Raw genomic sequence first — 13762 nt, 5'->3', positions numbered from 1 at the left:
CACTGAAATCTTCTAATGGTTAATAATAGATTAACCAGGTCCCTTTGGTCTCCATTTGCAAAATCATGCTGTAGCTCTGAGAGGCTCCTACCACTGCTTGTATCCACAGCTTTCTAGTTTGAAGTGAAAATCATATAGAGTTCCTTTGGTTTACATTACTGTCATTTAGAAAAGAACTGAACTTGGGACTTACCTCTGCTAATTCTCTGCTTTTCTCCAGAAAGGATTCCTGGTGTATCAATGACGCTGATGCTTTCTAATACGGGATTTGGTAGCTGGGCACAGACAAACCTGTGTCAAAAATAACCGTGTTAAAAAAAAAAATTAAAAAAGGTAAAACATACTTATGATGTTCTGAACATCACAGGCAGCATGGGACAAGCTAGACTCTAATCTCTCAAGTCTTTGGCTGGAGCTTGGAGCTACTGTTACTTAAAGAAATGAGAAAGAAACTAGAACTAAGCACTTTTCTCTATTTTGCTGCCTCTGGAACATGGGTCTCAGTCATGTCCTATGACAGGTTTTTTTATATGGGGCCCCCAAATTGTGAATTATGAAAACATTTGGGTTTTCATTTATGTGCTGTTTAGATTTTAACAAGAGTGGTATTTGTTTTCCTTTGGTTAAGCATTCTCCTGTAGAGTCCTGAACTCAAGTGAACTGAAATAATTTGCTTTAAAAATAATCAGCAATGCTGTAGGACTTTTGTTCTCCTTCAAATCTGGTCTTAAACAGACAAAAAGTGTACTATTATTGCACCATGGAAGTGGTAAAGCATAGGCAGCATGAGATCCCAAGAGGTTGCTCAGTCTATCCTCCCGCCTCAAGGCAGGATCAGTCAGGTTATTTGTCTAAAGTGTTCTTCAAATCCCTAACAATGCAGGCTCACCAACATTTGCTGTGAGTCTACTCCATTACTTAATAACCTTTACAGTAAATCCTCTTTTTTAATGTCTAATCTAAATTTCATATGTTATAATGCCCCTAGTCACAAACGCAATAGATGTGGAAAATTATTTATTTTTCCCCTCTAGTCACAATGTACACTGTTGTCATCCTGCTCCCCTCAGTGTTTCCTCTGTAGAAAACAGCTCTGTGATTGTTTTTTTTCTTTTTCCTATCTCCTTCAGTTCTCTCTAGCTGCCTTTCCAGCTCATTTCTAAATCCCTGAAGACCCTTGCAGCCTTCCTTTGGGTCCTCTTAAACTGCTCCACATATTTCTTCAGGATGATGCCATGCCACAAGCTGACGTACTCCAGCCATGGCCCTGATAATGGTGAGCAGAGGATTGATTGCTCCTTATCTCTTAGAGTTGACAGTCCTGTTTATACATCTCAGTGACATGTTTGCTTTTTCAGCAGCAGTATGACATGTTAACTCACATTCACTTTGTAATTCACTGCTCCCCCCTCTGCAGCTCCATTTATGTGTAATTGCTCTTTAGCTAGTTGTTCTCCATTCTGTATCTATGTAAATCACTGCCTAAGAAGAGTCACTTGTGCTTTGTGGGCTGTAGCTCATCTATTTCAGTTGCTAGTAACAGCAAAGGACAGTAAAAATCTGCTTCTGTAGCTCCTGGTAGCATTTCATGGATAGAGGTGTGTGTATACATATGCATATTAATAGGGTGGTGTGACATCCTGTCACAAAAAACATGTTACTGTGGGAGGAGGCAGAACCACAGAGGATGGGAGCTGGCACAAGGACCACTCAGTGCAGCCAAGGCAGACGTGGCCCTGTAGTGCTCTGGTTGAGTCTCAGGTTCTGCAGAAGCCCCTGCACCTCTGAATTCCTCCAGGCTATGCCACAACCCAATTGCTCTACTTGTATGACTCCAAGAAGATCCTGGTAAGAGTGAATCCTCATGGGTTAAAGAGTGTCTCCTCCCCTAAGCTGTCAACTATTTCAGACCACATCTTCCCACATCCCCCACACCAGCTTGGCAGGTGACAACAGGGAGCGTTTCTGAATGTGTAATACCTCATATCAAAGAGAGGGACTGGCTTGATTATCCTGTTGAGTTCCAGGCACAGTAGCAGAGAATAAAAGGCTCAAGAGGTCATGTTACTCCCTTGTCCTGCCAACCCAGGTTTGCTCTTCATTGTTCCAGCCCTGAGTATTCCTTGTGCTGTAATATTAAATAGGGCAGGAGGATTTTCCACCAGTTTGTCTAGGAAAAGTACTCTACAGGAGATTTCAGATATAAGGTCAGAGGCCAGCACGAGGGAGTGCATTCTGGCTCTTTTGGCAAAGTTAAGACTGCTGCCCTCCGGCTGTCCCAGCAGAACTGAAGGACCTCAGGGAGCTCGACCTAATTCTGTTTGGGGCCATATGAAGGGTAGAACATCATGCCAAACTAGAGTTTCACTACCTCTACAGGCAGAGCTTAGGGCTGAAGGAGTAACATGTTATCTACCACTCCTGCTGTTTACAACACAAAACCAGGACTGACTCCACCTTAGCTTCCCAAAACAGACTTTGCGGGTAGGGGAATTCTTGCAACCTAGTCAATATGATACAAAAGTAATGGGTGAGATTCCTGATTTTGCTCCAGGCTCTTGGTGCCAAACAAATCTTCCAGATAACAAGGTGCAACTTCTCATCTCTCTGGAATCTTCCTAGGGGTGGGGTTTGGCCAGCAGAGTTGGGGAAAGGAAAACAAACCCTCCTCTCAATGCCCGGGAACAACCTGGGGCAAGAAGAGCAGACAAGAGACAGGGTTCTGCAGACCTGCTATCCCCATTTCAGCCATGGGCAGGTGCTCCATCTCCTGGGAATGGAGAGAGGGAGGATACAGACTTTGATCAGCACAATTTGCTTGTCTCCCAGCCAAATGCTGACTGTACCTTGCTGTCTTCCCTTGCTCCCTGGAAAGCAGCAGATCCCAGTCTCTGCTGGGGAGGGAGTCCCAGCTAAAGGTGCATGCTCACTCCTGGAGCAGCAGCCTATGCATCCCACAGGACACAGTGCTGTGGGCTGCCACCTCTCAGCCAAGACCTGCTTGGCCTGTGTGAATGCTACTGCCTCATGCTGCTCTCTTCCTTTCCACTGACGCTCACAGTCGAGTGTTACCTTTAACCATCCATGGGCAAAGCAGACTTCCCCGTGGCCGCTCTTATCTCAGCTTAGAGGCGTGGCCCCTGGAGGTTAGCTCCCTTCTGCAAATTTCTTGCTTACAGCCTCCTAACTGAGGTCAGGGCCTTGGCATATATATAGCAGCAGCAAGGTATGTGCAAGGCAGAGATAGCTCTGCTTGTCCTAGCCTAGAAGCCAGGCCCACTGGAGAATTAAGTGTAGGTGGCCTGATCTGGTCCAGTGGGTGCACCAGGACTTACATCTGCTAAATTTCTGGCCCTCTGAGTCAACTCTTGCATATGTTTAATTTCCTAATTAGCTGGGCATTAGCATCTGCATTTTCAGCATGTGATGCTCACACAGCTGAGCCAGTACCCCTTAGCGTGTCTCCTCTGTCAGTTTAGAAACCATTACCCCCTCTTCTTTCATGTCAGCAAGAGAAAGATGTCATTAGCTGCTGTGGCTACTCCCTGCATTGCTAGGACTGCATTTATGCTGCTGCTGAATCACTGCTGTGTCCCTCTGCCCTGCTGTCTGCACAGGCACAGGCTTGACTCTTTCCTCAGAAGAAGGAAGAGTAGAAGAAGCATAACAAGAGCACAGCATGAAACTGAACTGGGCTAATGTATGCAGAGATCCCTTGCTGTATCAGAAGCAAATTGCATTCAGGACACATCCATCACGCTAGTTCAGAAGTGTTTGCTTTTTTGCCCCCCATGCGTGGCCTAATGTTCCTTCTCTGCAGTGAACTGTCTGCCAGCTGTGGTTGTTCTTGGCTATCAGCTGAGCTGCTCTGAATTATGTCCTCTTCATCCATGATTTCTGCACTCCAGGCAAGAGGCCTGTTATTCTCTTCAGGCAAATAACCATTCTGCCCTGGTGTAGAGAGTGGGCAGTCACCTGACCTAACCTGGTCAAGCGGAGATGTTCTGGGCCCTATGAAATGACAAAAACTTCTCAAAGTCTCTCTGGTGTAGGACCATGTTGATGTACTTGAATGATGCTCCTGTGCAGTGATCAGATACCTCTTCCTGTCACCCTGAGGTACTGCACACAGCAGTGACTCCAGCTAGGTCCCTCTCCTGCCAGCAAGTTTCTCCCCATGCTTCTCTGCAGGCCCCCTCTCTGCCTTGCTGCAGCCTACACCAGCACTCCTGAGGTCAGTGCTGGAAGGAGATGCTGCACCCTCTGGACAGTCATTCCCTAAACCTGGAAGATGAATGGGAGCCAGAACCCAGCCCAACTTTCCTGGCTGTTTGGCTGAGCAGCTGCCATGTTTCCAGTGTCTCCTACACTGTGCTAAGGGGAAGGTGTCAATGATGGGTGTAGTCAGTTTGTTGCCTTCTGCAGCACAGTTTGTGCTCATCTAGGATATGGGTGTGTGCTGCTGGCTTCCTGCAAGGCCTAGATCCAAAACCTCCCTATGGCTGGGCTGGGTCTAGGGAATGGAAAGGTTATATTCCTCATGTCACAGAGCCACTGTCCAAACACCCGGTTACTCCTTTTTACGGGAAATGCTTTAGACCTGTCATCAATTTGCACTTGAGATTGTATGTATAAGGCACGGGAAGAGAGTGCCTGCTTTTGATTACAAATGGAAGAAGCTAGAAATACTGAAGCAGGGGAGAACAAGTATAATGAAGATATTTAGTGTCCTGTAGGATGAGTGTAGGCTGTGATGTCATTTTTGTTTTTTTTGTTCAAGTAAAATGAAGGTTTGTCACACTTGAATTTATCAGCCCTTCAGCAACTGACCTATGTGCATCTGGTAGGAATGGACCGGCTTTGCATCAGCCATGTGGATGGGAGGAAAAGAAGTGCCTTATCCCTTTACATTACTTGTTGTGTTGCTCATTAGATTCTAACTTTACTGTGCAGAACAAGAGAGCTCTTGAGTACTGACCTGTTCAAAAAGGCATTGCCAAAGGCGTTGAGTTTCCTGAATGGTTTTTTGGGATCCACCACCAGTGCATTTCCAGGAACAATTCCTTCCACATCTCCTTGCATAACTGCTATAAAGGAGTCAGTTGTAGGCTCTGGTCCAATCCTCATACCTGGGAAATCCTGCTCCAGCAGGTACCTGTAAGAGAAAACAGGGTGTTGGCATTAGACATGAGCTGCTAAGTCCTAAATGAGTTGTACTGAAGATTGCAGTTCAATTATGAAGCTCAAAAGCATGGATCCTTCTGAGATTATTTTTAGCACTGCCACTGAATTGTTTGATAAATGTCTTGGTAGCTTTTCTACTTAGGATCTCAACACTGAAAGCTCATTTAAGGTGGATTAAGAAATTGAGATGATTATAGCTGCTAGGAAGAGATTCTCATCACGTTGCATCATTTTGTGTACTTCAATCCTCAAGACATTTGGAGCAGATTTAGCACAGCAAAGTAAAAACAGTCCACTGCAATCACAGGGTTAATCCTGAAACTCTACTGGCTCTTGGTGCCAATATCAATTACTTCACTGCCGCTTGTTTCGGCAGACTCATCCAACTAATGTGTTTAGCCTCCAGTCCAAATCAGTTGCTTAAATGCCAACTTCCCCTGCACTTGACTGAAGTCTCAGCCTCTGTCCTTGTGTGCTTCTGAAATGCAGCCACAGGTTTGCACTACAAACTGCTCAAGCATATTGAACGCTACACACGTGGGTGGGGGAGTATATTCCAAGCTATGTATCCAGCTAGATAGCACAGTAAATACAGCATCCCTTATTATTTCCTGAAGGTAGTTTGGCAAATTTCAGGGAAAGATAGTCACCCGCAGGGTTGTAGGGCTGCCAAATTCAGGGTGGGTCAATGGTGTGTGCAAGGGACAGTTCCCTTTGGCTCACGAAGGTGCCAAATGCTATCACTGAGGTCAGGCCTGTGTTTGTGTGTGTGTGGGTGCAGAAAACCACCTGCTAATCCTGTGCTGAAAACTAAGACCATTATGTCCATGTGGCTTGCAGAAGGTAGCTAGAACTGGTCTAGTTCTCCATATGGGATGGTGTCAGAGGTGACAAGTGATAAACTCTGGCTAGTTACAGGAAGAATAAAATGACTGCCAGACTATGGAAGTTTAAAATAATGTGTTGCTTGTTGCCACAAGGTAGCTGGCACTCCCTCTTCCACTGCTTTGACCTAATCCTTAGTAGGTACGAAGATTATTTCAGAATCGCTGTGATGTCAAAACTAGATTATGGGGATGTGGAAAAGGAAATAGGAGAAGGACTGGAGATTTTTTCATGAGACCAGTATGTCTAAGCACTAGAATTGGTTCACTCAGGTGAGTCTTAGTGAGGGAAGTCTCTGTGTGAGGGACTATAGGACTACTGGCATGAATGCTTGTGATAACTTCTTAGGGGTTCCTACTTTCACTGTCATTTTAACATAGGTAATCACTATCCAGTGCTTAAAGAGCAACAAAAAAATTGTGCAGGCAATTTATTGATATCGTGTCAGCAAACGTGTCTTCAGTTCCCAATGGGCAAGGCAAATCAACTGGATCTAGAGACAAAACAATCAAATGTATACCCAGGACAAATCACTGATACTTATCTGGCTACTCATACTGCAACAAGAATACCACCACAAATGATATCTATAATTCCCTTAGGAGATGACCACATCTCCTTTACTGGCTTTTTATCATGTATTTTCTTGTATCTTTTGTTCCAAGTGATTTCCAAGTCCCATGCTCACCAGAAGGCCACTAAAAGTGACTCTTCTTAGTTGCAGAACTCTGAGATGCAACAGCAGCTGTTGAGCAGCTCCTAAAAGATCTGAAATAATCCAGGAAGATAGCATCCCTCTGACCACCTAAGGTGGATACTAAGGTGGATAGATCCTATTTATCTAAACCTTATGTAGGAGTTTCTCTAAAAAGAAACTTTCCTATAAAAGTGGCTGCTTACTTAAGAAAAGCAGACTGCAGGTAGTGCTGGTGTGTGCCACCTCTCTGGCTGGTGATCACAGTGTACCTTCCTGGCAGCCACAGTAACCCCTCTCTAGTTGAAGCACCTGAGAACAAGAAGGGGCTACTTCTCTCCCACCAAGGGCTCTGTAGACTATCATATGAACATTCTTGGCTCAGTTCCCTGGGAAGCTCTACACTGGACAACTATTTGCTAGTTTAGAAGCCACTTGGTTAGACTCAGGGAACTAAGCTTGTGCCTCCTAGATGGCAATTCAAACACTAGCCCCTGATGGGACACTGCTGTCAAGCCAGTGGCCTTACACAGATAGGAATTCACTGAATCCATAGAAATAAATCTTTACATTCTCCCCATTTGAATACTAGAGACAAAAGAAATAAGCAGTGTTAACAACTGTCAAATACAACAAGTGAAGGGCTTTTGAGATAAGCCCCTTACTCCCAATGTCAGGGTGCAGCCTTGCTGTAATAGCCACCTTCTTTTCGTCTTTAGAGGCCTAAAATGAATGTTAATATGACAGCTTTTGAGCAGAAGTAAAACATAGTTGAGGGCAGGGAGTTGTTTATTATTTATAAATAAAGCTTCCCAGAAAATCTAACCAAAAGTCCTGTGCATAATAGCAACATTCCTTCAGACAGCCTGCTTGAAGAATTTTATCACAGCTCCATTCAGCTAACGTTTCAAAGCATTTCTGTGTTTATTCCTTGTGCAAGACTTAAAAAAAAACACAAAACAAAAAAATCCCAACAAAAGCACAAAAGAAACAGTACACACCAACGTTATTGACTTATGTGCAACAAGTGATAGGAAAGCAGAGAGATGAAGATTTGTACTGCCCACCATCACAGCATCTATTTTAAGTGAGGCTCTCTGGGAGATTTGGGTACATTGTGCAGCAGGGTGTCAGCAGCACAAGAATCTCATTATGCAAAGGACAAATACAAGGGGTTGTATTGACACTGGCCGATGGGGGGAAGGCACCTCTGCTCAGCAGTGACACAGCCTGCCCTGGCTACCAGAGGCAAGCTAAAGAACAACTGGCAGTTGTCACAGTTGTGGGGATTTCTGGGAGAGAAGAGCAAACAACAGCTGTGGAAAACACCAACCACTAGCAAGTAATTTCCTCTGCCAGTGCTGCAGGCCTTAAGCTGAGCTGCTGAACACCTTCAAAGGCCTGGGGGAGTGACCTCCAGCCAGGTTAGGGAAGTCTGTGGAGTACCCCAGGGGAATAGGTCTTCTTTGACCAATCTGCTTTTCAGAGCAGTGTCTGCAGTCGGTATGTGGCTGGAAGCAGCATGCTGTTTGTCCATTCCTGCGAAGGGCCAGGGCAGGAAAGCTGCCTTAGTGCTAGCCCAGCTTGGGGTCGCCTTTCCCAGATGGATTTGGAAATCGGTAAGGAGAGGCCAGGCTCCCTGGGCAGGAGTGCCTCAGGATGTGGGGGAAGGGGCTGCCTGCCCGTGATGAGTCACGCAGCAGCCCTGCAGGATGCTGCTGAGTGTGGCAGCAGAGGTGATGCCGAGCTGAGCTGAACGGGAAGAAGGGCAGAGCAGGAGGAAATGGTGACAACTGCCTGATGCAGACACAGATGAAAGGTTCAGGGCCGCACGGGGAGGTCACACCAGAGCTCTGAGTGTGGCCTGTGACAAACAGTGTGGAGAGGCCAGGACGTGTAAATGATTAGCTGTAGGAGGAAGGGGTGGCGACACCAGAAAAGCAAGCTATGTTGACAGTTAGTAGGGCTCTGGCAGGCTTGTTTATTTTATTAGCAGGATGGCTGGACTTGAGCCAGGATTATTTTTAGAAACGACCAAGGAACCTAAGTTAATTAGGAGAGTAATGTTCTGTCCTGTACTCCCACCCTCTTACAGGAAACATAAAAACCAATGTTATAAAAGCAGGCTCCAGTGAGATTCTGCAGTGGCTGTCAGATATTCCCAGGTAGAGGTGTTGCTTTGCCCTAACCAGCACCGACTTTCAGCCCCTAACCCTGTGGAAAAGCATCAGCCAAATGTAGGCTGAGTAGATAAATGGGAGTGAGCACAAAGAGATGATACAGCAGGAAGCAGAAATGGAAAAGCTGCATTAGCAATGCTATACCTTTCACATAGCACAGAAAGGCTCAGTTTTGTGTCCCTGCAAGTGGAAGAGGGAACAGCCTGGTTCCACTGAAAACAAGCCATGCTTTGGTCTCACTTCACTGGTTTTGACCCACACAGCTCACCTCCCTCTTCCCTGGCTCAGCCTTTAGGAATGTTTCTCACTGCTGACCTTGACTGCCTTTTTTTCTGTCATCAGCTCCTGACAAGAGAGCAGCCTCACTGCAAGATGCTGCAGCTCAGGTGCTTCACAGCCTTCCATTTCTTCCTTGTTTCACTGCAGATTCCCCAAAACAAGGAAAGATGTTTGGAAGACAGACATTCCTTAGGTAGGTGACTAAAGGTCTTCTTTTTTTTTTTTCTCTTTTTGGTAAGGTGTTTTGAGATCTAGGTAAACTGGAACTGAGTTAATTCCACATGATTGTTTAGTGGCATTAAGTCATCTCCCTAAATTGCATGGCAGTACAAGCAGGATGCAATTTAAGAGTGGAATTGATACATAAGGATCACCCTAATTATCCCCCATCCTGACAAGATTGTGGACAGAACGTCCAGAGGCTGTTTCTTGCTTCACTCTACTGTTAAGACATAATAATTGTCAACCCTCCCACCTCTTCCCCCAGTCCCCTTTAACTCCTCCCTGCTCTCAGCTTTAGCTCCCACTTGCCTTCCCATAATAACTCTGGATGCTAATCTGGTGTTTATCCCAGCTCTTTAATGAGCAGAGCCTGAAAGCTCACACTGGAAGCCTGTCACGAGCAACATGAGGTTGTCTGGCCTTTGACTGGGAACAACTGGAGTAACAGACTCTCACACTTCTATGTTAGAGACCCTGGGGCTCTACCAAAGTTCTCAACTTTCACCTTCTTAGGCACTATTTTAAACAGAAGACTCTTCCTTTCTGGAAGGTCCATTTGGCACTCCCGTGAAGCTCCCAAAGCTCCTGGTCACTTCTGCTTGACCATCATCTCTGTGAAGGTTCATCCCAGCCCCGTGCCTGGAGAAAACTGGGAGAAGACAGAAGCACGAATGAAAAGCAGTTGTCATAGAGGCTCAGATCCACTTGCTGACAGCAAAGAGGTTGTTGCTGCCATCCCATATGAGCACAGACTCAATCTTCTTCAGCCTGGAACAGGCTCTAGGCACCCAAACGTCCTGCAAAAGGAGCTGAGGCTTACAGAAAAAGGACTTCACTGAACAGACAAGGGCAAAGACAGGAAGTCTCTGCTAACAGCATGCAGGTGAGACTGCAGGGAAACACTGATGCTGGCAATCCAGAGAAAAGAATTAGGAAGAGATGCTTTAGTTAGACAGCCTTATCAGGAATGCAGCAATTCCTCATGTTCAGGCTCTGTAACTCAAAAGACAGAAAAAGCTTTCCAAATAGATTTGGTACCAAGTCACAGAACAAAGATCTGGGGTAGAACCAGGCAATTGCGCTCTCCTCTCTATTTTTCATAAGAGTAACTAACTCCCTTTGCAAACATGTGCAAAATGCTTCTTTGGGTATTCTGCACCCCTTCACCATCCACCTGACTTGCTCAATGAGAAAAGCCTTTTAACTCTTAAACTTTGCTTGCCAGGTACATTCCAAGGTAGCAGAAATGTACTCTGTTCTTGGCTCTTGACCAGAAAATTTAGCAGCAGGAATATTACAGCACATTAAAAAAAATCCTCTGCATTTCTCAAGGTCATTCCTTTAGAGGTACAGTCAATTTGATTCACCTCTCTCTACTCTCTGCAGCTCCCTCCTTCACCGAGAAATACTGGTAGAACAAAGGGCTGGCTGCCCGTGGCTCACGTCCAGATCTACACTGGGGTAATTCCACAGATTTCAACACAGCCACACCAGAAAAAGGCTGGAATTTAACGCTTAGCGTATGAATCACATAGGAAACACGGACAGCGCAGCTTCAGCTATGATCCCAAGGGAAAGGTTGCTGCACGTTCAACTAGCAGCATGGCTGAACAGCGATCCCTGCAACCAAGTCCAGCCGGAAAAGTTTAACCCCCTCTGCGACAGTTTCACATCATCGAAATGAAAGACCTGCTGGCAGCTGCTTTTTCTTTACAATTCGAAAGGAACTTGCTGCTCCCAGCATCTCGGCTGAGCAGGACAAAGTTAAAATAGGGCTTTACTTCTGGAGCCCCGAAGAGGGGCAGGTCTCTCTGTGCACAGGCACACATGCTTCTCTAACTAGGTTCTGAGTGCTGTCTCTGGGACAGTGCAGAAAAAAGCAGACACAGGCAAGCGTATAACAGTGACCACAGGAAACCGAAGCACCCCCTTTAAAGCTGCCTCACCACTCAAAAGCTACAGCAAATTGAAAAGAATGGCTGCTATCATTCTTTTCAAGGGTCAGCCCGGGCAATGCAGGCACGGGATGCCCCGCGCGAGGCTTCCTAAAGCCTTTGCACTTTGAACGGCCAGGAGGGCCCCAGTGACTCACATCTCTCCACACTCCTGCCCTGCCTGCACTCCTCAGCCCTGCCCTGGGCTACTTTTTGCCACGTCGGTGTTTTATAGGACATCTTACACCACCCCGTGCTTGCGAAGGAACGCTCTGCGTTTAAGTGGAGGTGACTTTTCAATGAAAAGCTGTGGAGGGGACGCGAAGGGGGGTTACAGAAGGGGGAATCAAGGCATAGCACAGGTAGCCAGGGACACGTTCTGCCCCACCCCAGTGCCCGGGCGACGAGGGTGCAGGCATGTCTGGGAGGGAGGCAGCAGGCAGCTGGGTTTTACCTAATGAAGGTGGTCTTCCCAGTGGAGTACTGCCCCACGAGGAGCACCATGGGCTTATTGTCGAAGTCGGCATCCTCCAGGGCGGGCGAGTGGAACTCGTGGAACTTGTAGTGTTCTTCCAGAGGCAGCAGCTTGGTCTTGTAAAGCTTCTTCAGACCGTCGCTGACCGTCTGGAACACCTCCGGGTCCTTCCGCCGACGGTCGTCGGTGCCCAGCCAGCTGAACATCTTGTGGCCTCCTGACGCCAGCTCCGCGGCGACCAGCGGGGCTGGGCTGGGCTGGCTGCGAGCGCGGGCTACCCGCGCATCCCCCTCAGGCCGGGCGGGCCTCACTCCGCTCCAGCGCCCACCCGCAAGGGCCGCCCGCCCTCACGCCACCTGCGCCGGCGATTTCAAGCCAGAAAGCGGTCCCCGCGGGAGGCTGAAGGAGCGGCTCGTCCGCGCAGCCCTGGCCCAGCGGCACCGGCGGGCGCCGCCTCCCCTCACGCTGCCGGCTCCCGGCGTGGGCATGGCGCGGAGGCCCAGCCCTCCAGGAAAGGGGCGGGCGCCGGAAGCCGGCCGTTCCTGGCGGGCGCCGCCCGTTGTCCCCGGCGGGTGAAGCCGCGCCGGGCGCCGCCATGTTGGACAGCCGGGAGGGGCCGGGTCCCGCCACGCCCCCTGGGGGCCGTTGAAGGGATTTCAGCCCGGCCGCCATTTTATTTCCTTTCTCCCCTCCCTTCGAAATAGAGAAAAAAAAAATCGTCTGAAATGAACCGTGCAAGTCTGAGAAGGAACCGGCTGTTCCTGAGCACTGTCAGCCTCATCTGGGTCTCCAACCTATCCCAGAATGGGTCAGGTCGGAAGGGACCACAGTGGGTCATCTGGTCCAACCTCTCTTCTCGAGCAGGGTCATCCCAGAGCACACGGCACAGGATTGTGATAAGATGGTTGTAGAATACTGCAGTGGGGGACACTCCTTTCTGGGCAGAACATTCCATATTCTGGGCACATATTCCATGTGTGATCATCAGCACAATAAAGACGTTCTTCCTCATGCTCAGGTAGATTTTCCTGTGCATCAGTTCCTGCTTGTTGCCTCTTGTCCTACTGCTTGGCGCTGCTAAGAAGAGCCAGGCTCCATCCCCTTGACAGCCCCACTTTAGATGTTCACACACATTGATGAGGTGTGCTCTCAGTTCTCTTGGACTATTCTTTATTCTTTCCCCAGCCCAGTGATTGGGCTGCACTGCTGCCCCTCCCTTCGAGGGGCTCGCAGCTCTGGCTGTGCCTAGATTTCTCCATCTAAGCAGAGGAGACGGACAAATTATCAACTGTCCCAAATTCTTTATTCCTGCAGCAATGAGGGATGACAGGACAGCCACACAAGTTTTCCAGGAGTAGCCTGAGGCTTGGCATGTCCTTGGGGCTGGCCATCAGCTCCACTGTCAGGCTCTCCTCATCTCCACTGTGCAGCTGGGATAAAGCAGGATTTTTTCCCCTAAAATATCTCCTAAAGGCTTTTTCACTTTAGTCCATCCCACGGGTCTGAAAAATGTGGCAAGAGGCAGTTTTGGAAGTGGTCCTGCCGTGTGGCAGTTCCTGCCCTTTCCCAGCCATTTCCAGCTGGGAGGAGCCCAGACCTTGCATAAGCAGAGGCAACTCTGGATTAAAACTTTTTTCTTTTTTTTTTTTTTCCACAGGATGGGGGGACACATGGAGACTCTGTAGCCCTGCGTGCCTGAACAATGATCCAGGTCCATTTCTATGCCTTCTGCTGCAGGAGGAGACACTTTCCTTGTTCCCATTGTGTGATCCCAGGCACTTGCATGCTCTCTGGCATGGCCTGACCCAGGAGGTGCAAGTGATAACTCCAGGGACCAGCTTTCTTTTTCTGGAAGAACACAGCAGGCTGACTGTATTTTCTGAGGATCAGACTTCTCTACTTTCCTGCC

The 13762-nt window shown here is 47.8% G+C and overlaps 1 protein-coding gene across 1 annotated transcript in view; it reads right to left on the bottom strand.

The window, feature by feature from the left end:
* Positions 1-12387, bottom strand: part of EHD3 (EH domain containing 3) — a 30301-nt gene extending 17914 nt beyond the window's left edge. Inside the window, exons 1-3 of the mRNA XM_014877442.2 lie at positions 11833-12387; positions 4979-5155; positions 194-291 (exon numbers count right to left, since the gene is read on the bottom strand). Of these exons, the coding sequence (XP_014732928.1) occupies positions 194-291; positions 4979-5155; positions 11833-12059 (502 nt within the window). The 5' untranslated portion in view covers positions 12060-12387. The remainder of the gene's footprint in view (positions 1-193; positions 292-4978; positions 5156-11832) is intronic.
* Between the last annotated feature and the right edge of the window lie 1375 nt (positions 12388-13762).

This window comes from Sturnus vulgaris, chromosome 3 (assembly GCF_052056855.1).
Source record: "Sturnus vulgaris isolate bStuVul1 chromosome 3, bStuVul1.hap1, whole genome shotgun sequence".
Taxonomy (NCBI): Eukaryota; Metazoa; Chordata; class Aves; order Passeriformes; family Sturnidae; genus Sturnus; species Sturnus vulgaris.
This window is presented reverse-complemented; position numbering and strand designations above follow the sequence as displayed.